Source organism: Oryctolagus cuniculus, chromosome 20 (assembly GCF_964237555.1).
Source record: "Oryctolagus cuniculus chromosome 20, mOryCun1.1, whole genome shotgun sequence".
In the NCBI taxonomy this organism is placed as follows: domain Eukaryota; kingdom Metazoa; phylum Chordata; class Mammalia; order Lagomorpha; family Leporidae; genus Oryctolagus; species Oryctolagus cuniculus.
Window position 1 is genome coordinate 46,145,060 of NC_091451.1, and position 22,377 is coordinate 46,167,436.

Below are 22,377 nucleotides of genomic sequence, written 5' to 3' on the forward strand. Positions count from 1 at the left end.
TGGTACCTGTGCCTCTGTGTGTGTGTGTGTGCGTGTGTGCATCTGCACATGTGATACCTGTGCCTCTGTGTGTGTGTGTGTGTGCACCTGTGGTACCTGTGCCTCTGTGTGTGCGTGTGTATGTGTGTGCATCTGCACCTGTGGTACCTGTGCCTCTGTGTGTGTGTGTGTGCACCTGTGGTACCTGTGCCTCTGTGTGTGTGCATGTGTATGTGTGTGTGTGCACCTGTGGTACCTGTGCCTCTGTGTGTGTGCACCTGTGGTACCTGTGCCTCTGTGTGTGCGTGTGTATGTGTGTGTGTGCACCTGTGGTACCTGTGCCTCTGTGTGTGTGCACCTGTGGTACCTGTGCCTCTGTGTGTGCATGTGTATGTGTGTGTGTGCACCTGTGGTACCTGTGCCTCTGTGTGTGCGTGTGTATGTGTGTGCACCTGTGGTACCTGTGCCTCTGTGTGTGCGTGTGTATGTGTGTGCACCTGTGGTACCTGTGCCTCTGTGTGTGTGTGCACCTGTGGTACCTGTGCCTCTGTGTGTGCGTGTGTATGTGTGTGTGTGCACCTGTGGTACCTGTGCCTCTGTGTGTGTGCACCTGTGGTACCTGTGCCTCTGTGTGTGTGTGTGCACCTGCACCTGTGCACCCAGCAGTGCCTCAGGGCTGGGCTTGGCTTCCCAAGACCACGTCAGGTGAGCGGGAGACTAACAGCAGCCCCCACAAGAGCATAGGGAGGCTGGGAAGGAGGGTGGGCTGGGACCCAGGCGTGCGGGGTCAGGCCCCTGGTTCTGGCCCCTGGTCATTTGACTCTAGGGGTGGGAATTATACTCAGGACCCACCACCCCCTCTACCCACTGCCATGTCCCTTGAGGCCTGGTGAAGGGGCTAAGGTGTTGTCTTGGCCATCTTGTCCAGGCACGCACTGGGGAGGGGTCTGGGGGTGTGGCTCCCAGCTGGTTCTGGGCTCATTGACCAGGCACCCAGCTGGTGAGAGTGTGTGTGTGTGCCCTGCTGGGGGGAGATGTGCCCATCAGCACCCCTGGGATGGAGGGCCCTTGCCCAGCCTCCTGGCTCCACACAGGGTCAGGACCATCCCCCTGGCCTCTCAGGCTCACATCTGGGCCCCGTCAGCTGTGCCTGGCCCCGGGCTCTGCCCTGTGAGGTGCTCTCCGCCCTCCCCCTGCAGGCCGCGTGCTGGAGCGAGCTCCTTCTTGGGTTCTTTTCCTTAGCTTCAGTTAGAAGTAGGCAGCTTGGAAACCATTTGCAGAAAGGAGCAATCGCTGTATTTCAGTGTGCAAAGCCGGAGTGAGGGGTCTGGTCCGAGAGGAGGCCAGGCGGACTGCCCCCTGGGGACACTGGCTCTCAGGAAGCACGCAGGGTGTTTAAGGCATTGCTGTCGGCCGGCGCTGCGGCTCACTAGGCTAATCCTCTGCCTGCGGCGCCAGCACCCCGGGTTCTAGTCCCGGTCGGGGTGCTGGATTCTGTCCCGGTTGCTCCTCTTCCAGGCCAGCTCTCTGCTGTGGCCCAGGAGTGCAATGGAGGATGGCCCAAGTGCTTGGGCCCTGCACCCCATGGGAGACCAGGAGAAGTACCTGGCTCCTGGCTTCGGATCAGCTCGATGCGTCAGCCGCAGTGCACTGGCCGTGGCAGCCAGTGGAGGGTGAACCAACAGCAAAAGGAAGACCTTTCTCTCTGTCTCTCTTTCTCTCTCTCTCACTGTCCACTCTGCCTGTGAAAAAATGGCATTGCTGTCCTTCCATTGGGCCATTCTATGGGGGTGCCCATTGGACAGGGGTTCATATACTGTGTGTTGATTGGCATGGGGGCACCCTAGAAACAGCCCAATTCCCCTTAGGGGCTCAGCCCCCTCCTGTGCTCTGGGTGGAAGATTCCAACTTGGCTGTGAAAACCACAGACTCACGGATACAGAAGGCTAGTGTGGGGGAGACGCCCCAGCTCTGGGGAGAGCTGGGTCCTTCAGGACAGCCTGCGTGTACAGGACACTCTGTCCCAGGGGCCTGTGCACCCCCTGGCCCCACAGGATGGCCCCAGATCCTGCCTGTGTCCGGGGGGCTGCCTCTGTCCCCGAGCCTGGGGCTCCAGCCTCGGCCCTGCTGAGAGAGCAGTGAGAGAAGGCACAGAGGGCAGGTGCCTGAGGGCCTGCGTGCAAGCGCGTGTGTATGCACATGTGTGTGTTCAGGTGTGTGTGTGTGTGCATGTGTGTCTGTGCAGGAGGAAGGGACATTGGTGTCCCCCCAGGACTTGGGCCCAGGAAAGACCAGGGGGGCTGAGTCCCACAGAACTGTGTCCCACCGGGCTGGGGCCTGGGGGTCCCTCCCCTGCTGCTCAGCCTCCTTGAAACACGGAAGGCAGTGCTCACTCGGGATGGAGCTGGGGGCTTCCTTCCTCGCCTGGTGACCCCAGCCCCTTCCTTCCTGGCCCCAGCCCTCAGCAGGCCCCCGCACAAGGGGCAGCACCCCCAGTGGCTAGGAGGTGGCCCCCCACAGGTGGGAACTTGAGGCTGCAGGGTCCCAGGCTCGCTTCCTCCTTAGCTCCTCTGCAGACTGCAGCTGGCCTGCAGGGTCCCGGTCAGCCTGCTGGCTGTCCCCTGGCCTGGGCTGTCCCCAGCCAATCCGGAAACCTGAGCGGGGAGGCTGTGCCGGCCACTGTGAGAAGACAAGGCCGCTGCAGGCAGATGCCACAGCACCCCAGGTCTGGGGACTGGAGCCTGTGGTGTGTGGGGGGGGACTGCCGGGAGGCGGGAGTCCTGGGCGGAGGGCCGCCAGCCTCAGTCTGCTCTCCCGGATGCCCTGCTCCTGGGAGATCCTCACAGAGAACTGAAACCTCAGCAAGTGACACCACCCCTCGGCCACGCCCTCTGGGACCCCAGCTTCCGGACTGCTTGTGGCAGGGCCCTGCCAGCTGTCTGGGCTCAGACCCCACCCCCCCAACTACGGGCCATTTCACTGCGTGTTTTGGGTAGTAATACAACCACACAGGACAAAATTTAAAAGGTCCAGGCAGGATACAAGGCAGAGTCTCCTCTTTTCCCTCCCACGTAGCAGCCACAGTCGCCTGCAGGACACGGGGCCCGCCCGAGGAACACCGGGAAGAGTGGACCTGGGAGCCATGCAGGAGAGGGGCTGGGCTGCGGGCGACAAGCAGCCCCTCCTGTTGGCGAGAAAGCACTGATAAGCCCAAGACCCTTTATTTCAAAATTCTTTTTAAGGTTTTATTTATTTTATTTGAGAGGTAGAGTTACAGACAGTGAGAGGGAGAGACAGAGAGAGGTCTTCCATCCCCTGGTTCACTCCCCAAATGGCTGCAATGGCTGGAGCTGAGCCGATCCGAAGCCAGGAGCCAGGAGCTTCTTCCAGGTCTCCCATGTGGGTGCAGGGGCCCAAGGACTTGGGCCACCTTCTACTGCTCTCCCAGGCCATAGCAGAGAGCTGGATCAGAAGTGGAGCAGCCGGGACTAGAACCAGCGCCCGTATGAGGTGTCGGCACCACAGGTGGAAGATTAACATGCTGCGACATGGCGCCGGCCCCTATTTCAAATATTTTTAAAAGAATTTGTTTGAAAGGCTGTGTGGGCCGACGCCACAGCTCACTAGGCTAATCTTCTGCCTGCGGCACCGGCACCCCAGATTCTAGTCCCGGTTGGGGCGCCAGATTCTGTCCCGGTTGCCCCTCTTCCAGGCCAGCTCTCTGCTGTGGCCCGGGAAGGCAGTGGAGGATGGCCTAAGTGCTTGGGCCCTGCACCCCATGGGAGACCAGGAGAAGCACCTGGCTCCTGGCTTCGGATCAGTGCAGCGCCGGCCGTAGCAGCCATTTGGGGAGTGAACCAGCGGAAGGAAGACCTTTCTCTCTGTCTCTCTCTCTCACTAACTCTGCCTGTCAAAAAAAAATAAATAAATAAAGGCTGTGTGGCAGAGGGAGGGGGAGAGCAACCACTGGTTCACTCCCCAAATGGCAGCAACAGACAGGGCTGAGCCAGGCTGCAGCCAGGAGCCAGGACTCCACATGGGACGCTGGCCCGAAGCAGGGCAGCCTGGACTTGAACCAGTGCTCTGACGTGGGATGCGGACGTCACCAGCAGCAGTGTTACCCGCGGCCCCCCTCCAGCAGAGCACAGGCCTTGTGGGTGGGCTCCCCAAGCATGGGAATCTCCTGGCCTGGGAAGGAGAAGTGCCGTGGTTTCGGGGCACCCGCAGGCCGGCGCTCTGGCTTCCCGTGGGCTCAGTGCAGTGGTCAGAATCGGTTTCTGGATCCGGGCACCCTGGGTGCCTGCGTGTCTAGCTGCTGGGCTCTGCCTGCCTGCCATGGGAGGGGGCAAGGCAGGAGCGGGCAGGCGTGTGGTGGTTGTCATTCCTCCTGCGCCCAGCCCCACAAGGCACAGACACGGATGTGAGTTTGTGGGAGCTTCCCAGGGCCCAGATGTCACTGCCCCCAGCCGCCCTCACTGTGCCTCCCCCTCTGAGGCTGGGGAGCCCGGAGAGGCCTCTGTGTGGTCTGGGGGAGCCTCCCTCCCCTCCGGCCCTGGCTGAGCCCCAGGGAGTATGGGGATTCCCAGGGCTCCTGCCTCTGCCTGGAGCAGCAGCCGGCAGCTGTCTTCCGGGAAACTGTGCCGTTTCCATGAAGGCCCCGCGGGCTGCTGGGACTGGGCAGCCCTGGACGGAGGAGCGGGTGCTGAGTCAGGCGCTGTGTCACAGCTGACATCCCTGTGAGGGGCTGGGCTCTGCTAGGAGAGAGCTGGGTGCGGGGACGGCGACGCCCACGTGTGACTGGCCCAGCGAGCCCCTGCGTCCCCGAACTCTGGCAGGGCCCACTCCTCCAGGGAGCCCTCCCACACTGGTTCTAGGGCCTTATCTCAGGGAGGGAGGTGGGCCTGGCTCTTGGTGCCTGCAGAAGTCCTTGGGCCTCAAACACCAGCAGCCCTTGGCCTGCCTCATGCCCTCCTGGGAGAAAGGGGAGGAGCTGTTGACAAGTAACCGGCTTCCCCTGCGGCGTGCCTGGGGGCCCTACTTGTGTAAGGGGCCCTGTGAGGGTGGCGCCTGCTCTGCTGCGTGGCTGTCCCGTGATGCCCAGCGGGTCAGCAGACTGACCAAGGTCACGTGCAGCTGCAAGCGATCCTGAACCGGTCACTTCCCTCTTGGGGCAGGCTGTGTGTCCCCAGCCTTCGGGTCTGCTCACTCTGTTCACCTGTCAACAGGGCGTACCTGTGCGCGGGCAGTCAGTGAGCGGGGCCTCCCCAGGACGCAGCGGCCTCAGGAGGCGCCCCAGGACTGGCCCTGGCCTGAGACCCGCGAGTGCGGAGCACGGTGGGCGCCTGCATCCCCTGAGCCCAGGCAAAGGCAGAGTGGGAAGAAGTGCAAGTCATGGGGAAGAAGGAAGTGGGCCGTGCTGGGGGAGGGGCCGAGCTCCTGGAATGCACTGGTTCCGCCTCCTGGGGAGCCCACCCCAGGCCGCACTGCGCCCGCATGGGCGATCCAGGCACCAGCCCTGCTTCCTGGCCAGGCTTCCTGCGCCGGGGCCCTGTGATCGCAGAGCCCTGTGCCCTGCCTTTGCACCTGCTGACCCCTGCCCCAGGAAGCCTCTTCCCTCTGCCGCCAACTTCCTCTCTCCAGAGAGCTTCCCTCCAGCCCAGGGGTGAGCAGAGAGAAGGGCACCAAACACACCCTGCCCTGCTACCAGTCTCCGGCCAGGGCTGGGCCAGCCCCTCCTGCCGGGTCGCAGGGTGGGCGCGGAAGTCTAATTAAGTGACTGAACAAGGAGTTGAGTGAAAAAGGTTGGAAACTTCTTATTGTTAAAGATGGAAGAGGTGCAAACGACGGTCCAAGTTTCCGTGTCTTCATTTGAGTTCTCTGGCCTGGAAGTCCCTGTGTCTGACTTCAGTACGTCAAGCTGCATTTTATTTATTTTTATTTTTTTCAAGTTGCATTTTAGACACGGAGCAACACTGGACAAGAAGCAAGATGGCACGGTGCTGAGTGAAGGGACTCCCTCTCCAGCTGAAGGCGCGTGATTGAACCCATCTGTGCCTCGGTTTCCTTACCTGTGAAAGGGGCACAGTTAACCAGCACTGCTTCATTAGGTGCCTGACATGCAAAGCGCCAAGAGCGGAGTCGAGCACCGGCGAAGGTCAACAGGTGTCAGCTGTCCGCCCAAAAGAACTGGCAGCAGGAACCGAACATTAGCGCGCCCCTGTTCACGGCATCACTGGCCGTGGCAGCCACGCGTCCGTCCAGGGATGAACGATGCATCTAGCGTGTGGGTTACGCCACCGCCTGCAGCACCAGCGTCCCAGCTGCTCGCCTCTGAGCAGCTCCCGGGAAAGGCAGAGGGGGTGGACAAACCCAGGGCCCCTGGGGAGACCTGGATTCCTGGAGGGAGCGCCTGGCTCCTGGCTTCAGATCGGTGCAGCTCTGGCTGTTGCGGCCATCTGGGGAGTGAACCAGCGGATGGAAGACCTCTCTCTCTCTCTCTCTCTCTCTCTCTCTCTCTCTCTGCCTTTCCACTCTTTGTGTAACTCTAACTTTCAAATAAATAAATAAATCTTAAAAAAAAAAAAAAAACCAGAATCTTAGACAACAACAAGAGTCAGCTGTGAGTGCTCCAGCAGAGGGAAGGGAGGGGACCTCCTGCGGGTCTGGGGAGTCAGAGCCAGGCTGCTCTTGCCCGCTGGGTGCAGCTGGCCCACTGCCCCCAGCCTCACCCGTACCCCCCACAGAGCTGGGGAATGGCCCGGCTGCTTGCTGGTCGGGAACTTCTAACCAGCATCAGTTTCCGGCTGGAGGAGGAATTCTTGGCTGGCCTTTGTCTCCCCTGGAAGGGCCTGGCTCTTGGGGCTGCTTCCTCATCTGTCAGGGGTGTGACAGCAGCCCCTGCCCTGGGGTGCCCGAGCTGTCACCTCTTAGGCGGCTTCAGAAGGGTTCCCTGGCGCTGGGGATTTCAGGGACGTCACTGTAAACCCCCAGACGGGAGCTCAGAGGTGGAGCAGTGAAGGTGACGGGGCCCTGCCCATGCTGGGGGCTGTCCTTTCTGTGGGCTGCCGATTGCGCAATGCGGCCCCAGCAGGCAGCCGCAGAGGCAGGAGCCAGGGCCCCCTCGACCGCGTTCCCATCGTCCCTGTTTGCATGGACTTGGCTGGGCCTGGCCCTGGACTTCCCATCTGTGCGGTGAGGAGCCCGGGGGCCCTGTGGCTCTGTGGGCTCAACTGAAGAAGTCTTTTTTTTCTCTTTTTTTAAGATTTACATATTCATTTGAAAGGTAGAGAGTGAGAGAGAGAGAGAAGGAAAGACAGGGAGAGGAGGAGACCTTCCATCCTGTCGTTCACCCCCCAGGGGGCTGCAACAGCCAGGGCTGGACCAGGCTGAACCAGGAGCCTGCAGTTCCATCCTGGTCTCCCACGCGGGTGACAGGGACTCAGGTACTTTGGGCCATCATCCGCGGCTTTCCCAGGCACGTCAGCAGGGAACCAGGTCAGAGGGGGCACCGGACTCCAGCCTGCGCCCCAGTATGGGATGCGGGTGTCACAAGCAGTTGCTTAAATGGCTGTGCCACAATGCCAGCCCTCTCCCTCCTGTTTTTAAATTTTTAGTCATTTATTTTCATTTTATTTGAAAGGAAGATAGAGATCTTACATCCACTGCTACACTCCCCAAATGCAGGCAACAGTCAGGCCAGAGCCAGGAGCCAGGAACTCCGCCAGGGTCTCCCACGTGGGGACGGGGCCCTAAGTACCTGAGCCATCACCAAGACGCTGGGACCAGGAGCAGAGGAGCAGGGACTGGAGCCAGACATTCTGAAGTGGGGTGCAGGGTCTTAGCTGCTGCCCCAGAGGTGGGGCTTCCTCAGGAAGAGGGCGGTCGGGGCGGCGCTGTGGCACAGCAGGTAAAGCCGCCGCCCACAGTGCCGGCATCCCACCTGGGTGCCAGTTCAAGTCCCGGCTGCTCCACTTCTGATCCAGCTCTCTGCTGTGGCCTGGGAAAGCAGCAGAAGATGGCCCAAGTCCTTGGGCCCCTGCACCCATGAGGGAGACCCAGAGGAAGCTCCAGGCCCCTGGCTCCTGGCTCCTGGCTTCAGATCGGCACAGCTCCAGCCACTGTGGCCATCTGGGGAGTAAACCAGCCGATGGAAAACCTCTCTCTCTCTCTGCCTCTGCCTCTGCCTCTCTGTAACTCTGCCTTTCAAATAAATAAATAAATAAATCTTGAAAGGAAGAAAGAGAGAGCGGGCTGACCTGCACTGTGGGAGGCCCTGGCCTCCCCGGCAGCGCGCTGGATGAAGCATGGCCTTCACCTGTTTGGAAGGCTCAGCCCCAGCTGTATTCAGAGCCCAAGTCCCCACAGCCGCTATTTGGAGAACAGACAGAGCCCCTCTTCTAGGGGCCCATTTCTCTGGTGTTCGCAGTCACCTCTCACACCCAGACTCTCCCCTTGGGGAATGCTTCTAGGGGTCTCTCGCTCCTGGGGTCCGCGGCGGCCCCCGGGGCCATCCGCGTGGGAGCACAGGCACCGCTCCTCCTGCGGGTTTCTACCTTCACAGACTCTCTCTGTCTCTCTCTCTCTCACACACACACACCAGGGGCTTTCTGGCCTTGGTGTCCTGCCCCCAGGGTCTCTCTCTCTCTCTCTCACACACACACACACACACACACACACACGAACACACACCTGCAGCTCCCCCCACCCCCACAGCCAGTGCATCACACACCAGGATTCACCCAGAGCACCACTGGTCCTGAGACTTCTCCCTGCACCCAGCTGGCAGGGGGCGCCCAAATCCAGCCCCCTTTTCTCCTCAGCCCTCCCTTGGCCCGAACCCCAGGCCACCCGCTGGGCGCTGCTCCGATCAGGGCAGCTTTGGCTTTCAGCGCTCAGCACGGCTCCTCCTGCCCCGCCCCCAGCAAACTCCCCCAGGACGGGAGGCAGAGTCGCGCGACCCGAGCCAGCCGGGCACTGGGCCACGTCCCCAGGAGGAAGAGGAAGTCCCCATCCCAAGGGGCAGCCCCGCTCCAAGCACCCCCGCCGCTGCTCCTCCCCAGCCTCGAAGACCCGAGTGCCCAGGCCGGTGGGGGGGGGGGGGCGGGAGAAGAAGGGCCAAACAAAAGGGGGAGGAGCAGAGGCTCCCGCCAGAAAGGGAAGCTGTGCCCGGCCGGGAAATTCCTGGCTGACAAGGTCCTTTCCAAAGGGCAGGAATTCCTAGGACGCGAAAGGGGACAGGGAGGGAGTCCGCGCAGGGCCGCCCCACCCCGCCCTCCTCCGCATCTCACCGCCCGCGAGGCACACCCCGGCAACCAGGGTTTCGGTGGGGGAAACTGAGGCGCCACCGCCAGGAGCCCCGTGCTCCGCGCGCGTGTCAGTGCCGATCGGCCCGCGCCGGGAGCCCACCGCCCGAGCTGGGAGCCGGCTCTGTGACGCGGGAAGGGGCTGCGAGCGCCGGGCCCCTTCCCCGCAGCCAATCAGCAGCCCGGCCGGCGCCTCGCCCCGACGGGAACCCCACGGGCGCCACGGCCCGGCCTCCGCCCGCGGGTTTTCCGCGGTCGCAGGGGCGGGGCGGGGCGGGGCGGGGCCTGCCGCTACTTCTGGCGGCGCGGCGCGCGGCGGGGCCAGCTGCGGCCGGGCCAGCACGCAGTAAGTGACCTCCGCCGCCGGCCCGGTGCCCCGCGGTGCCGGCCGGCTCCCCAGGGCGGGGCCTGGCGCGTCGGAGGGGACGCGGCGGGAGGGGACCCCAGGATCCCGCAGCCCCAACTGCTGGGGAAACTGAGGCCTTCGCGCCCCGAGCAAGGCAGGGGAGGGGGGGCTGGGCAGCCGGGGCCCCGGGGCCGGGTCACTTCCTTGCCTGCGCCTGGCCACCCGCATCGCCCTTTCCGTGCCCGGGGCAGAAGGAGCCGGGGCCCTGGCGCTTCCTGTGGCTCTCAGGGAATCAGGAGCATTGCGGGGGCGTCACCCGGCGGGACTGAGCAGACCCCTTCCTGCGGAGGGGGGCGAGCCTGCGGGCAGAGGCAGGGACACAGGACTCTCGCCCCCTCTGAGGCCCTGCTGGGTGCCCAGCGTCGTGCCACATCCGCCCGCAGCGCTGGGAGTAGGGGTGTCCCACTGCACAGACTGCGAAGGGAGGCTGTGACGAAAGGGGATGTCCAGTGGCGCTCTGCTGAGCCCTGCGTCTGAGGCCAAAACAGTTTCTCTTCTCACTGCCCAGGACCTGGTCCCAGGCCCAGGGGCTGCTGCCAGACCTGAGGCTGAGGGGCTGGTGTCCCAGGGGTGGGAAGGAAGCGGCCCCTCACCCGGCCAGCACAAGCGGGAGTCATGTGGGACTGTGCAGGCAGCACCGCTGGCCAGGCCCCCCCCCCCCCCCGCCAGGCGAGCAGAGTTGAGGTCTGGGTGCCAGGGTGGGGCTGAACAGTCCCCCTCCCAGGCCAGCTCCTGCGGGTGCCTGGCCTGGGAGGAGAAGCAGGCAGTGTTGGCTGGGTGGGGCAGACGTGCTTGTGGCCTCCCCCATGGTGACTGTGGCTTGGGGCGGCCAGCACCCTCCCTGCTTGGCTAGCGTGGTACTCTCAGCCCAGCTGGCACCAAGCTGTGGGCCAGGAGTGCGAGCAAATGGAGGGGCTGGGAGTGGGAGTGGGGGGAGCCGGGATTCTTGCTCCCCAAGTGGCTCTGGCCAAGCCCCTCGGAGGACGGGTGTCACGGGGGCTGTGGGAAGGGACTACCCGCAGTCCCCATGCCTGCGCTGCCTCTCCCACGTGTAGCCACAGTCCCTCCTCCCGGCTGTGTCCCGTCTGACCCGGGAGTGCCGCTGCAGGGTGCTCCGAGTGACAAGACGAAGCTTGAGGTGTTTATTCTGAGGGGGGCAGGCGGGCGGCACCACGGCTATGGGTCACCCCGCTACCAGGGCCCCCAGCCCTGCCTGCTCCCTCGCTGGGTGTTGGCCACGCTCTGCTCCTGCGATTCCGGCCCGGCTCCGACCACAAGCAGGGTGCCGGGGGACATGGGGAGGGATGGGCTGGGCTCTGCGGCCCGGTGTTGACCTAAGGGTTCCGCCTCCTTTGGAGCCCTTCGTGGATAGAGAGGACGAGACGGGCTGGGCACCCAGGAAGGGCGGGGAGAGGAGCTTTTGTGGCGATGGAGTCCTCGCTTGGCAGCAGGGCGGGGCCGTCAGGAAGCCCGGATGCTCGGCCCGGGAAGCTCCGTGCCTCGCTGAGCTCCTGGCCGCTGTTGATGTGTGGAAGGCTCTCCCTACCCCCCCACCTTCCCAAAGTTTGGGGGTCCCGTGGTTTCTGTAGGCCTGGTCTCGAGGCTGCACAGGGGGTGAGGCGCTGCGCCCGCTGTGTTTCAGCTCACGGCAGTGAGAACTGGGCCAGGTGGGGAAGGGGCCTGCGACAGGGCAGGAGTCCGTTCGGCTTCTGATTCTGTGAGCTGGGGCCTGACCTTTCCCACCTCTGTCCTTGCTTGGCCGGGGTCGTACCCAGCCTCTCCCCTGGGGCTCGCGGAATCCAGGGAGGGACTTCCTGCGCTCTCTTCTCTCTGCCCAGAGGGCAGTTTGCCCGGGAAGTACATTCGTCCACAACTTCGTGGATACTGCAGCCTCTTGTACAAAGTGCGTAGAACCTGCCCACGTCTTCTGTGCACTTAGAGTGCCTGCTACAGTGTGAACAGTGGTTACACTGTATCGTGTAGGGGAAAGTGACCCCCCAAGTGCAGCCATGTTCAGTCCAGGTGGGCATGGAAGCCCTCCTGCAGGGAGGACTGCATTGGCCTCTGTCTGGGAGGCTTGTGGTCCCCAGCCTCTCCCCTGCCTCAGAAGCAGCTTGGAGGGCCTGGGGGTCTGAGAGGATCTGCGGGGAGGAGACACGGCAGGGAGGCGCAGTGTGAGCGCTCATCCGGGAGGGGGCTGGCGGCCATGTAAGAGCAGAGATGGAGCCTGGTCGGTGCTCCCGGCTGAGCCCACAGCCAGCCCCCCCCCCATGGCTGCTGACCCTGCCTCTGCCCCCGCCCCCCATGCAGGCCTGAGCCCGCGATGCTGAAGATGATGACCTTCTTCCAGGGCCCTCCAGGCCAGCGGCCTGTACCAGGGACCCTCGACTTTCTCGGAAGCCCCCCAAAGCCGCGCTCCCCATCAGAGGCAGAGTCAGAGGCCTCCATGTTGGAGGCCTCCTCTGAGGACCTGGTGCCACCCCCGGACGCCGGGACAGCCCCGGATAAGGAGGAAGAACAGGCTGCCAAGAAGAAGAGGCCCAAAGGCCTGGCCACCATGTTCAGCGTCTTTACCAAAGGGAAGAAGAAGAAGGGCCAGCCCAGCTCGGCCGAGCCCGAGGCCGAGCCGCAGGCCAGGCCGGGGCTGGAAGGCCGCCTGCCCTCGGGTAGGCTGGGGTCTCCGGCAGCACCGGGTCCTGGGTCACGGCTGGGGCCACGGGGCGGGGGGGGGCAGGCAAGGCGGGCTCCGAGGGCGCCCATGTGCCCACCCTGGGAGCTGGGGGGGCGGGGCAGGGCGTTGCTGCGGCTCAGCCCCTCTCTGCGGGTGTGTGCGGAGGGTGGCTGGCGCCGACACGGTTTTCTGGGCCGCAGTGGAGGAGCTCAAGGCGGCGCTGGAGCACGGACGGCTGGAGGCAGCGCGGCCGCTGCTGGCGCTCGAGCGGGGCTTGCGGGCGGCGGCGGCCGCGGGCGGCACGAGCGCCGAGGAGCTGGTGCGGCGCCAGAGCAAGGTGGAGGCGCTGTACGTGCTGCTGCGGGACCAGGTGCTGGGCGTCCTGCGGCGGCCGCTGGAGGCGGCGCCCGAGCGGCTGCGCCTGGCGCTGGCCGTGCTGGCCGAGCAGGAGCGCGAGGACAGCCAGGCGGCCACGGAGCCCGCGCCGGGGGCGGCCGCACTGGCGCCCACGCGCCCGCGGGGCTGGCTGCGGCTGTGGCGTCGCGGCGTGGCCGAGGTGGCGGCCGAGCGCCTGAGCCGGCGGCCGGCCGCGGGCGCCGACGGCCGCTCGGAGACGGAGAGCGCGTTCCTGCACATGGGCCGCACCATGAAGGAGGACTTGGAGGCCGTGGCCGAGCGGCTGAAGCCGGTGTTCCCCGCCGAGTTTGGCGTCGTGGCTGCCTACGCCGAGAGCTACCACGAGCACTTCGCCGCTCACCTGGGCGCCCTGGTGCAGTTCGAGCTGTGCGAGCGGGACGTCTACATGCTGCTGGTCTGGGTGCAGAACTTCTACCCCAAGTGAGCGGGGCGCTGGGCTCCCCGAGGGGGCACAGCTGCTGAGCCTGGGGGCGCGGGCTCCAGGGCACAGGCTGCAGGGGGCTGGGGCTGCTTTGCTCCTGGAACCCTTGGTTTTCTGGGCCTCTGCCGCAGTCTACAGTTGGGGAAACTGAGGCACAGAGCACGGCTGGGACTCGGTCATTCATTTGTGAACTTGCCACCTGGGGAGGGGCTGCAGCAGACAGTGAGCACCCAGCCCAGGAGGGGCCCTGAGCAGGAGCCGGGGCCCCGCATCCCCAAGCCCGGGCAGCAGTACACCTTCTATCGGGTGCAGGGGAGTCAGCCAAGGGGAGGGACTTGGCAGGCAGAGAAGAAGATGCAAGGGACATTGCTGCTCCCTGCAAAAGCTGTGTCATCTCCCAGGGCCTGCGGCTGGGCCAGGGGGCATCCTGGGAGCCGAGCAGGGCCTGCCCAGTGTTGGCGTGTATCTGCGGGCTCTGGGGTCAGGCTAGGACCAGGCACTGGGTTGGAAAGAGGCCTCTTGTGCAGGGTCACCCGTGAGCCCATGGCAGGATGGGCCCCGAGGCCTCGAGCCCCCAGGTGGGAGCTGGTGTTTGGCTGGCTCCAGGCTCCGGCACTGCCCGGTTGGTCCAGACTCCACCTGTTCCCCAGTGGGCCCATCACTCGCACAAGCTGCAGGGGTGCATGCGCAGGCCACAGGGCAGGGCGGGGGAGGGAGGGACTCCCCTTGGAAGGACTCGGCCCTGCTTTCCCCAGGCCCTGGCGTGAAGTCTGCAGGAAGGACGCTTGGAGACGCAGACAGAATGAGCAGTGTCTGAGGGTCCTGGGCCCCTGGGCGGCCAGCAGGTCCTGCTGGTGCGGGAGGGCACGCAAAGGGGCCATGCAGGCAGTGAGTGAGGGGCCAGCAGCTCCCAGGGCCGGGCTTGTGCGGGAGACAGCCTTGCCCCAGGCCAGTTCTTGCTGGCTGGTCCTGACTCACCAGTGCACTTGCACCTCTGCCCATCGTGAGCTCAGGCCCAGGGCGGTCAGCAAAGCAAGAAACTGAGGTCATTCTGGGCTCTGAGCTGGGGGAGGGGAGTCCAGGGAGACGTTGTTTAGGCCTGAGTGGCCAGAAGTGTGGGGAACAGAGACACAGCTGTCCAGACCGGCCGAGGGGCAGAGGGTCATTCTTAACCTTAGACACACAAAGGCTCCTCCGGAAGGGCCAGGACTGGGCAGGTTCCCCGGGAGCTCTTGGAGGGGAGCAGGTCGGGGGAGCCCTTCCTGTCCAGACCGGCCCACTCCCTGGGCACAGCAGGGCTGGCAGGGGCGGGGCGGGGGGCAGGTCTGGCGAGATTCCCCAGGTGTTGGGTTCTCTGTGTGAGAGGGGAGCCTTGCTGGGGAAGATTGGATCTGAAAGGAGGCTGCAGGGGAGGAGCCATTGCTAGGGAGGGGCGGGCAGGGAAGGCGGCCATGGCGGCGGCAGAGGTGGGGGTCCTGCCACAACTGGTGGTGGCCTGCCGAGGACTGGGGTGGCTGAAGCCGATGGATTTCAGGGCAAGTGGGGGAGCTGAGAGGATGGGTGGTGAGGGAGTATGGGAGGCGCCCTGATACCCGACTGAGCGGCCAGATGAGGCCCAGTCATCTGAGGTGGGGACTGGCGGCGGGAGGGTGTGAGGAGGTGGGCTCTCGCCTGGCGGGCGGCGCTGGGCGGGTGCAGCGTCCCTCATGCCAGCCTCGCCCTGTCCACAGCGACATCCTGAACAGCCCCAAACTGGCAGGCGAGCTGCAGGGGCTCAGGCTCGGGAGCCTCCTGCCCGCCCCGCAGATCCGGCTGTTGGAGGCCACATTCCTGTCCAACGAGGTGGTGAGTCCGGGAGGGGCTGCAAGGAGCCAGACAGGAGGCTCAGAGCCGGGCAGGGTGCTCGGCTGAGACTTCCGGTGTGCTGAGTGAGCTGGTCAGTGCTACAGGCACCTGCGCGTCTTCTCCCCTGCAGGCCAACGTGAAGGAGCTGATGTCCCGTGCCCTGGAGCTGGAGTCACAGCGCTGGGCCCAGGATGTGGCCCCCCAGAGGCTGGACGGCCGCTGCCACAGTGAGCTGGCTATCGACATCATGCAGGTACGAGAGCCTGGCCCCGGGACAGCCCGAGTGCCTGCAGGCGCTCAGCACTCCCGCCTGCGTGCACATCCCCCCTCCAGATGCCCCCCTGGCTCCTTGGCAGGATGGCCTCCCTGCCCCGGCCGCAGCCCACCCACTGGGCCCCAGCTCAGCTCACACCCGCCCTCTCCCCACCCCCCAGATCGTCTCCCAGGGACAGACCAAGGCCGAGACCATCACTCCTGACCTGGGCTTGCAGACACAGAAGGTGCTGCTGGTGGAGCTGGCCGAGTTCCTGAGGAGGTGGGCGTCCGTCCCAGCAGCCAGCTGTCCCGGAGCCACGCCCCTCCCTTGCCTTGATCAGCTCCCTCCCAGGCAGGGTCTGTCCTTCCCTCTGCCCGACCCCCACCCTGCATGAGAGCCTCAGGTAGTCCCCCCTCCACCAGAATCAGTGTGGGAGCTTCCAGCAGCAAAATAGCATCTGGATTCCAAGAAGACAGCCCTGGGGAATTGAGGACTCTGCCACCCCTTCCCACGACGGCCCCTCCCCCTCACCTCCACCCCAGACTTGCCTGGCTGCCTCCCTCCCCACTCTGAAGACCTGTGTCAATCACAGCCCCTTCTGGCCTCCCAGTGATTGCAAGACCTAGAGGAGGGGTGGCAGCCCTGGAGGGGCCTGAGCGTGTGCAGCCGCGGACGTGGCGCGGGGTGGTAGCCCCTTCCTGGGCTGTCGGTGGTGGGCAGGAGTGGAAAAGCCCTCTGCTTGCCCAGGGAGACGCGGTCCGGCTTGGCAGCTGCTGTTGTGCTAGCCTGTGTGTGCCGGGCCCAAACGTACCCTTCTTGCTCCACCAGCTACCAGGCCAGCTTTGCCGAATTTCTGGAGAGAGGCAGACAGCTGAGAAATTACAGGGCCAATGTCATTGCCAACATCAACAACTGCCCGTCCTTCCGGTGAGGGTGCTGGGAGGGGCTTGTGTACTGGGGAGAAGGTGTTGGGGAGGGGGCACTGGAGGGGAGGAGGGACTGCTTGAGCAAAGGGAGTCGGCAGTGCGGGGGGGGCAGCCCACACATTTACCGCGCTGATGGGGTCAAGAACTCTTCTTGCCTCTTGTGGACGCTGTGAAGTGGCCATGGTGGTCGCGCCTGTGAAGCAGGTGGGCGAGGTGAGGCATTGAGAGGCTGAGAAGCCTGCCCTCGGCTAGAGCGGGTGTGGTGTTGGTGCGTGCCGGGGACACAGATGGCGTGGGGGTCCCCAAGGGGGATTCGGAGCCATCGAGGGCTCAGGGTGAAGGGTTGTTGAGGTCCGACTCCCTGGGTGACCGCCCCGCCTCCGCCTTCCAGGACATCCATGGAACAGAAGTGGCAGACACTGCAGGACCCCCCGAGCCGCCTGCTGGACCCCCTGAGTGAGCTCAAGAGCCAGGGCTTCGACGCGCTGCTGCAGAGCCTGTTCTCGGACCTGAAGGTGGGCGGTCTCTCCCTGGGGCTCGTCCCGAGCCTGGCGCCGGAGGGAGGGCACAAGGGGGGCTGCGGGGAGGGGGCATGGCGGGAGCAAAGGTGAGGGGTAAGCTCTGTGAGGCTGGGGGTGCCTGGTGATGGGGCACCAGAGGGCCTCTGACCTGGCCAACCACTTGTCCTGGGCATTGGCCTGACCCGTCCCCGACTTCCCCCACCCCCTGGAACCCGGAAGCTTCCCCATCTCGAGCCAGGCCGGTCCCCACATTTGCACCCTTTTCCACGACTCCCCCAGGCCCTGCTGCCCACCCCTGGCTCCATACCTGACTCCCAGCTCCCAGTCGCACCTGCTGGGGACCTGGAAGTGCCCAGAGGACGAGACAGGTCCCTTGAAAGGAAGAGGAGGGGCTCCTTGCCCAGTGTGCAGGGCTGGAGGCCTGCGGGCGCTGAAGGCCCGGCGGTGACCCCGGATGACTTGGCACCAGTCTCCCAGATGCAGCCAAGCACAGGGCCTTGTTTATGCAGGAATTTATTTATTTAAGAGGGAGGCAGTGGAAAGGCCTCGGGGCCAGCAGACGGGCTGTCTTCACTCCGGAGCCACAGCTGGGTGACCTTGGAGACAGGAACAGGGTCCCGCCTCCACTTCCTGTCTGTGGACAGGACCTGCGGCCTGCTTGCTTTCCCTGGAGTCCCTGAGTCCCTCGGCGCCTCCCACACGGGCGAGGGGGTGGTGTCTGTGCCTCTGGGGCTGGTGGCCCTCGCTGCCCAGGGCGTGACCAGACCTCCTGCCCGTCTCCTGGCCCAGCCGCTGTTCAAAAGGTTCACGCAGACCCGCTGGGCCGCCCCCGAGCAGACCCTGGAGGAGATCATTGGCACCGTGCTCACAAGGCTGCCCGAGTTCTTGGAACTGCAGGACTGTTTACGGCAGGTGAGGGGCTCTGGGCTGCTGGCATGGCCTGGGGTGGGGCAGCTCGGGGACATGTGCCAGCACGTGTGTGTCCTCCCTCATGCACACGAGCACACATGTGCGTGCACATACACACGCCGACACACGCTCCCCATGCACGCCCTTGCTCTGGCATCTGCCCCTCCCTGGCTTCCTGGCTTCTGCGGCCTCCCGGGAGGTGCTGAGCTCCCGGTCCCCGGCGGGCCCACACGGCTTGGCCCTCGCCCTCAGGAGCTCATGGAGGTGATACACCTGCACCTGGTGAAGGAGTACATCGTCCGCCTGAGCAAGCGGCGCCTCGTGCTCAAGACAGCCGAGCAGCAGCAGCAGCTGGCCAGGCACGTGCTGGCCAACGCCGAGGTCATCCAGCGCGTCTGCACTCAGCACGTGAGCCCTGCCCCGGGGTGGGCTGCTGCTGCTCCCCCAACTCCTCCGGCCCCAGGCAGCCCTCAGGGCCTCTCCAAGCCTGCCGGTTACTGACCTGAGCCCCCCTGGGCCCCAGCGTGTCTGCGGGGGTCTCAACCAAATCTGTGCCTGCAGGGTTCCTCTGCGACCTGGCTGCACCCTGCCCTCCCCACTCTCGCTGAGATCATTCGCCTGCAAGACCCCAGTGCCATCAAGATCGAGGTGGCCATGTATGCCACCTGCTACCCCGACTTCAGGTGAGAGTGAGGGGCCCCTCGGGGCCTCCGTGGTCAGCATGGCCCTGCCAGGCCTGGCTGTGGTCCAGGAGCAGACGCTGGTGCTCTGCCGCGGTGAGTCCTGGCAGCTCACGCCGGCCGCCATGCTGAGATCTGTCCCAGGGTTCGCTGCTGTGATCTGCCCGGCAGCCCCGAGAGGCGGTCACAGACGAGGTCTGCAGAGCTTAAGAGGTGTGGCCAGAGTCAGGATGACAAAGTCAAGCCGTCTGCTCCACAGACCGTGCTCTCTCCTGATACTCAGGGGAAACTGAGGCCGGGAGACCAGTGTCCACCACTCACCCAGCCTAGGGCCCCTTGGGGGCTGGAACCTATGCCCTGGGCCCTGGAGCTCCTATTGGGAAGTGGAGGCTTGGCCTCTGGCTGCCCCAGGGTCTGGCAGTGTTGCCCCTGGGCAGGGTCCTCTGACGTGGTGAAGGGAATCTGGGTGGGCTTGAGTGGGCTTGACCCATCTTGGCCCAGTCCAGTTCCTGGCTGATCTACTTCACCCATCCATTCATCTGCCCACTGGTAAAATCACCCTCCGTCCACCCATCTGTCTACCCGCTCACCCGCCCAGGGACCCCAACCATCAACCAACAGTCTGTTCCAGGCACCGGGGTGCAGGCAGGTACAAAGCAGCCAGGCCTCAGCCCTCCGCTGTGGAGCTGGCCGTGTGTTGAGGGCCAGCAGTAACGATGCTCTCGGGCGAAGAACTACAGGTGCAGGTCTTGAGCAAGAGCCGCCCGATTTCGGCACTGGGAAACCATCCAGGGTCGTGACTGCTCAGCTGAGACCCGGAGGCTGGGCTGGAGCTGGTCTCTCAGAAGCGGGGGCTGGAGCTAGGCTGCTCCCAGGGGCCAGGTGGCCAGGGGGGCAGGGTGGATGGGCCGGGGCAGCGAGGTCCCCATGTGGGTAGGGGCTGGCCGCAGGGCCCGGGGCACTGCCCGGAGCCCGGGGAGCCGGGCGGGGTGAGAGCAGGGGTCCTGGGGGCTGGGCTGGGCCCGACAGACCCCCTCTCCTCAGCAAGAGCCACCTGAGCGCCATCCTGGCCATCAAGGGGAACCTGCCGAGCAGCGAGGCCAAGAGCATCCGCAACATCCTGGACGTCCACACGGCGGCGCAGGAGCCTTCCAGGTCCCTGTTCTCACTTATAAACGCGGGTTAGCCTTTCCTGCCTCCTGCCCTGCTCGTGCCGGCACCGCGCCCCCTGTTCACACCGGTGCTGGCTCCGCCACCCTCCGGGCCTCCTGCGGCCTGCTCTGCATCTGCTGACCTTGGCCGGGCCCCTGGGCAGCTGGAATCGGACAGACCTTGGTTCGGTTAGGACTCTGGGCGGGGGGCAGGAGCACCCAGTGTGGGAGCCACCAAGGCAACATCTGAGAAAGCCTAGGGGCCAGGGACCCCGGGCCCCTCCCGTGCAGAGGGCCCTCCCGCAGTCCGCCTCACTGCTGTCCCTCCCCTAGGCCATCCTGAGCGCCCCTTCCAGCTCCCCGGGCCCTTCTTGCTTTCCTCAGTCCAAGGCCACAGGAGCTGGGCTCAGTGAGTCTGGAATCAAAGACGGACCTGGACTGGAAGGAAGTGGGGATGAACTCTTACCTGGGGCCTGGAGAGGGGCGCGTGGGGGCCCGAGCTGAGCTGGGGCACAGCCAGCACCAGGGCCCACGTCCAGGCTGTCCCCGGACCCCCAGGCCTGGGTCCCCTCGTCTCCCCCAGGGATGGTCCCCAGGAGGCCTAGGCGACCACAGCAGCCAGGCCCAGGACCTGGAGGACGCAGCCACTCTGCTGTGGTGGAGGCTGGGTGGGGGTGGGGCAAGCTCAGCCCCCTGTCTACGTCCTATTGCTGCTGTCCACCAACTTGATGGAAACAAGGGCTTAGAGCCGGGCTGACTCGGGACGCACAGCGAGGTGTGGGAGGGCTGCGCTCCTCCTGGGGGGGGGGGGGTGCGCATCCTGGTCTTTTCCTGTTGTTAGGGGCCACCCCTATTTCCGGCCTTGCATCTCTTCCATCTTCGGAGCCAACCAAGCCTAGTGAATCCCTTCACCACCTCCCCTCCTGCCTCTCGCCCCAGGGGGTGTCCCTGAGCAGGGTGGGGGGCCGGGGTGGCTGTGAGCCACCAGGGAATCCAAGATCATCTCCCTACCTTAAGTCAGATGAAAACCAACCCTAATTCCATCTGCAACTCTAAGTCCCGTTCGCCGTGCAACCTCACAGAGTCACGGGCTCCAGGGGTCAGGATGCGGGCAGCTTCGGGGTCACGGGCTCCGGGGGTCAGGATGCGGGCAGCTTCGGGGTTCCCTTATTCTACCTGCCACAGCCTCCCTCCCTCCCCCCAACCATGGAAAACTTGGATTCCGTTTCCCTGCTGGGTCTCTGCTCCCTGCCCCCCTAGAGCCTTTAAGACTGATCACTGAGCCCTGAGCCCGGCCGTGATCCCCAGGGCTTGCCAGGGGGTGGGCCCCGGAGGACCCGCCCCCACTGCTGCCTGCCCGGCCGGCCCAACTTGGCCTCCCCAGCCCAGGTACTGCCTTACGAGACTTGGCCAGCAGCTGGCCAGTGTGAACCGTGCACTGAGGTCCTTGTACGTTTGTAGGAGTCGGCTTGTTTGATGTTATTAATATTAATATTATTTTTATAGTATTACTTTTGTATGTGTGTAGTCTGGACAGGATCTGGGTTTTACAGTTTGCTATTAAATTTTGATTTCCACAATGGCTGTGCAATGGTTTCTTTGGGGTGCTGCAAAGTGGGGTGGGAGTCCGAGGCTTGGCCCCCAGGGTCGGGCCAACTGGGTCTTCCCAGGTGGGTGTGGAGTCTCCCAAGGCTCCAGCACCCTGAACACAGTCCACACCCTCCTCCCTTGGGGGTGAGCTTTGGGTGGTCCGGCTGAGGCCATGCCTGTCTGAGCCTGTTTCCTCATCTGGCAATATGGGTGGGGGCCCTTGGGGGCCTCCCCACCGCCCTTCCGCCCTTCCTTGGGGATGAGGGGTGGTGGGAGGGGGGTGGGCTCTGGACCATTTCAGCACTGGGAAGCTCTGGGCAGAGGGGTCCCTGGTCCACAGGGTGACCAGGGAGGGTGGTCCTGCTCCTCCCTCCCCCCCCAGCACCACAGCAGTTCCAGCATAGGGCTTGGATGCGCATGGCCTAGGGTCCTTCGGAAGCGCCTGGGCACCAGCTAGACGGTGGAGGGAGCTCACCCGGCAGGAAGCAGGGGGTCGAAGGGGTGGGGCTGAGGGGTGGAGTGGGAGACCCCTGCCGTGGGGCTGGGCGTGGGGAGCAAGCCCCTGGGGCAGCCGACCCAAGTGGGACCAGCACCCCCGGGGCGAGCGTGGAGGAGAGAAGTTGTCTGGGAGGGGAAGCGCGATCCCGCCCGGGGAGGGTGGCCCGCGGCTCCGCCCGGTGCCCGGCTCTACCTCGGTGACTTCCCCAGGAAAGGCCCAGAAGGGGCAGGCTTTGTCCCAGTGAGTCATGGGCAGGGGCGCGGCAGAGCCTGGACCGGGTGGGGCCCTCTGGGAGGAAACGCTGCGGGTCCCAGTCCAGGGGCTGATGGGGGGGGCTGGCACGGGAGAGGCTGCGGGGTGGCTTGCCGAGGAGAGGACCCTTGATCGGGAACCCCAGACTTGAGGAGGTCCCTGGTGCCCACCAGGGCAGAGCCTGCAGGGGAGGGGGCAGCCTGGGGACTTGGGGTTTTCAGGGAGAAAGGCAGGGGGCTGCAGGGATGGGGGCTTGGGGTGAGACCCTGCCAGGAGGGCAGTGGCAACTCTGGGGCTTGCGGGGAGGCCTGCAGCGAGCCGGCTGTGCTGCTGCTGGAGCAGAGAGGGGCCCAGAGCGGGTAAGGGGCTCTGGGGCACGCTAGTGGAGAGGACAGTGCCTGCTCCGGCGTGGGGTTGAGGGACTTAGGGCAGGCTGCCGGTGGGTGGAGGGAGAGCAGTTCACCGACCTGCGGTGCCGGCATCCCACATGGGCACTGTTTTGTGTCCACTGCTCCACTTCCGATCCAGCTCTCTGCTCATGTGCTGGGAAAG

General features: G+C 64.9%; 1 protein-coding gene and 1 long non-coding RNA gene across 2 annotated transcripts; one reads left to right on the forward strand and one right to left on the reverse strand.

The window, feature by feature from the left end:
- Positions 1 to 5,897: 5,897 nt before the first annotated feature.
- Positions 5,898 to 9,406, reverse strand: LOC127487878 (uncharacterized). The gene is made up of 2 exons (XR_007915143.2): positions 9,267 to 9,406; positions 5,898 to 6,047 (listed from the first exon to the last, which is right to left on the reverse strand). It is a non-coding gene; the product is annotated as an uncharacterized lncRNA (long non-coding RNA).
- Positions 9,407 to 9,485: 79 nt separating this feature from the next.
- On the forward strand, positions 9,486 to 21,064 carry TNFAIP2 (TNF alpha induced protein 2). The gene is made up of 12 exons (XM_070065429.1): positions 9,486 to 9,627; positions 11,998 to 12,353; positions 12,559 to 13,195; positions 14,927 to 15,041; positions 15,172 to 15,294; positions 15,476 to 15,576; positions 16,126 to 16,224; positions 16,615 to 16,738; positions 17,534 to 17,656; positions 17,906 to 18,061; positions 18,215 to 18,336; positions 19,378 to 21,064. The coding sequence occupies exons 2-12, from the start codon at positions 12,011 to 12,013 to the stop codon at positions 19,517 to 19,519; spliced, it is 2,085 nt and encodes a 694-aa protein (XP_069921530.1). The 5' UTR covers positions 9,486 to 9,627; positions 11,998 to 12,010; the 3' UTR covers positions 19,520 to 21,064.
- Positions 21,065 to 22,377: the final 1,313 nt, after the last annotated feature.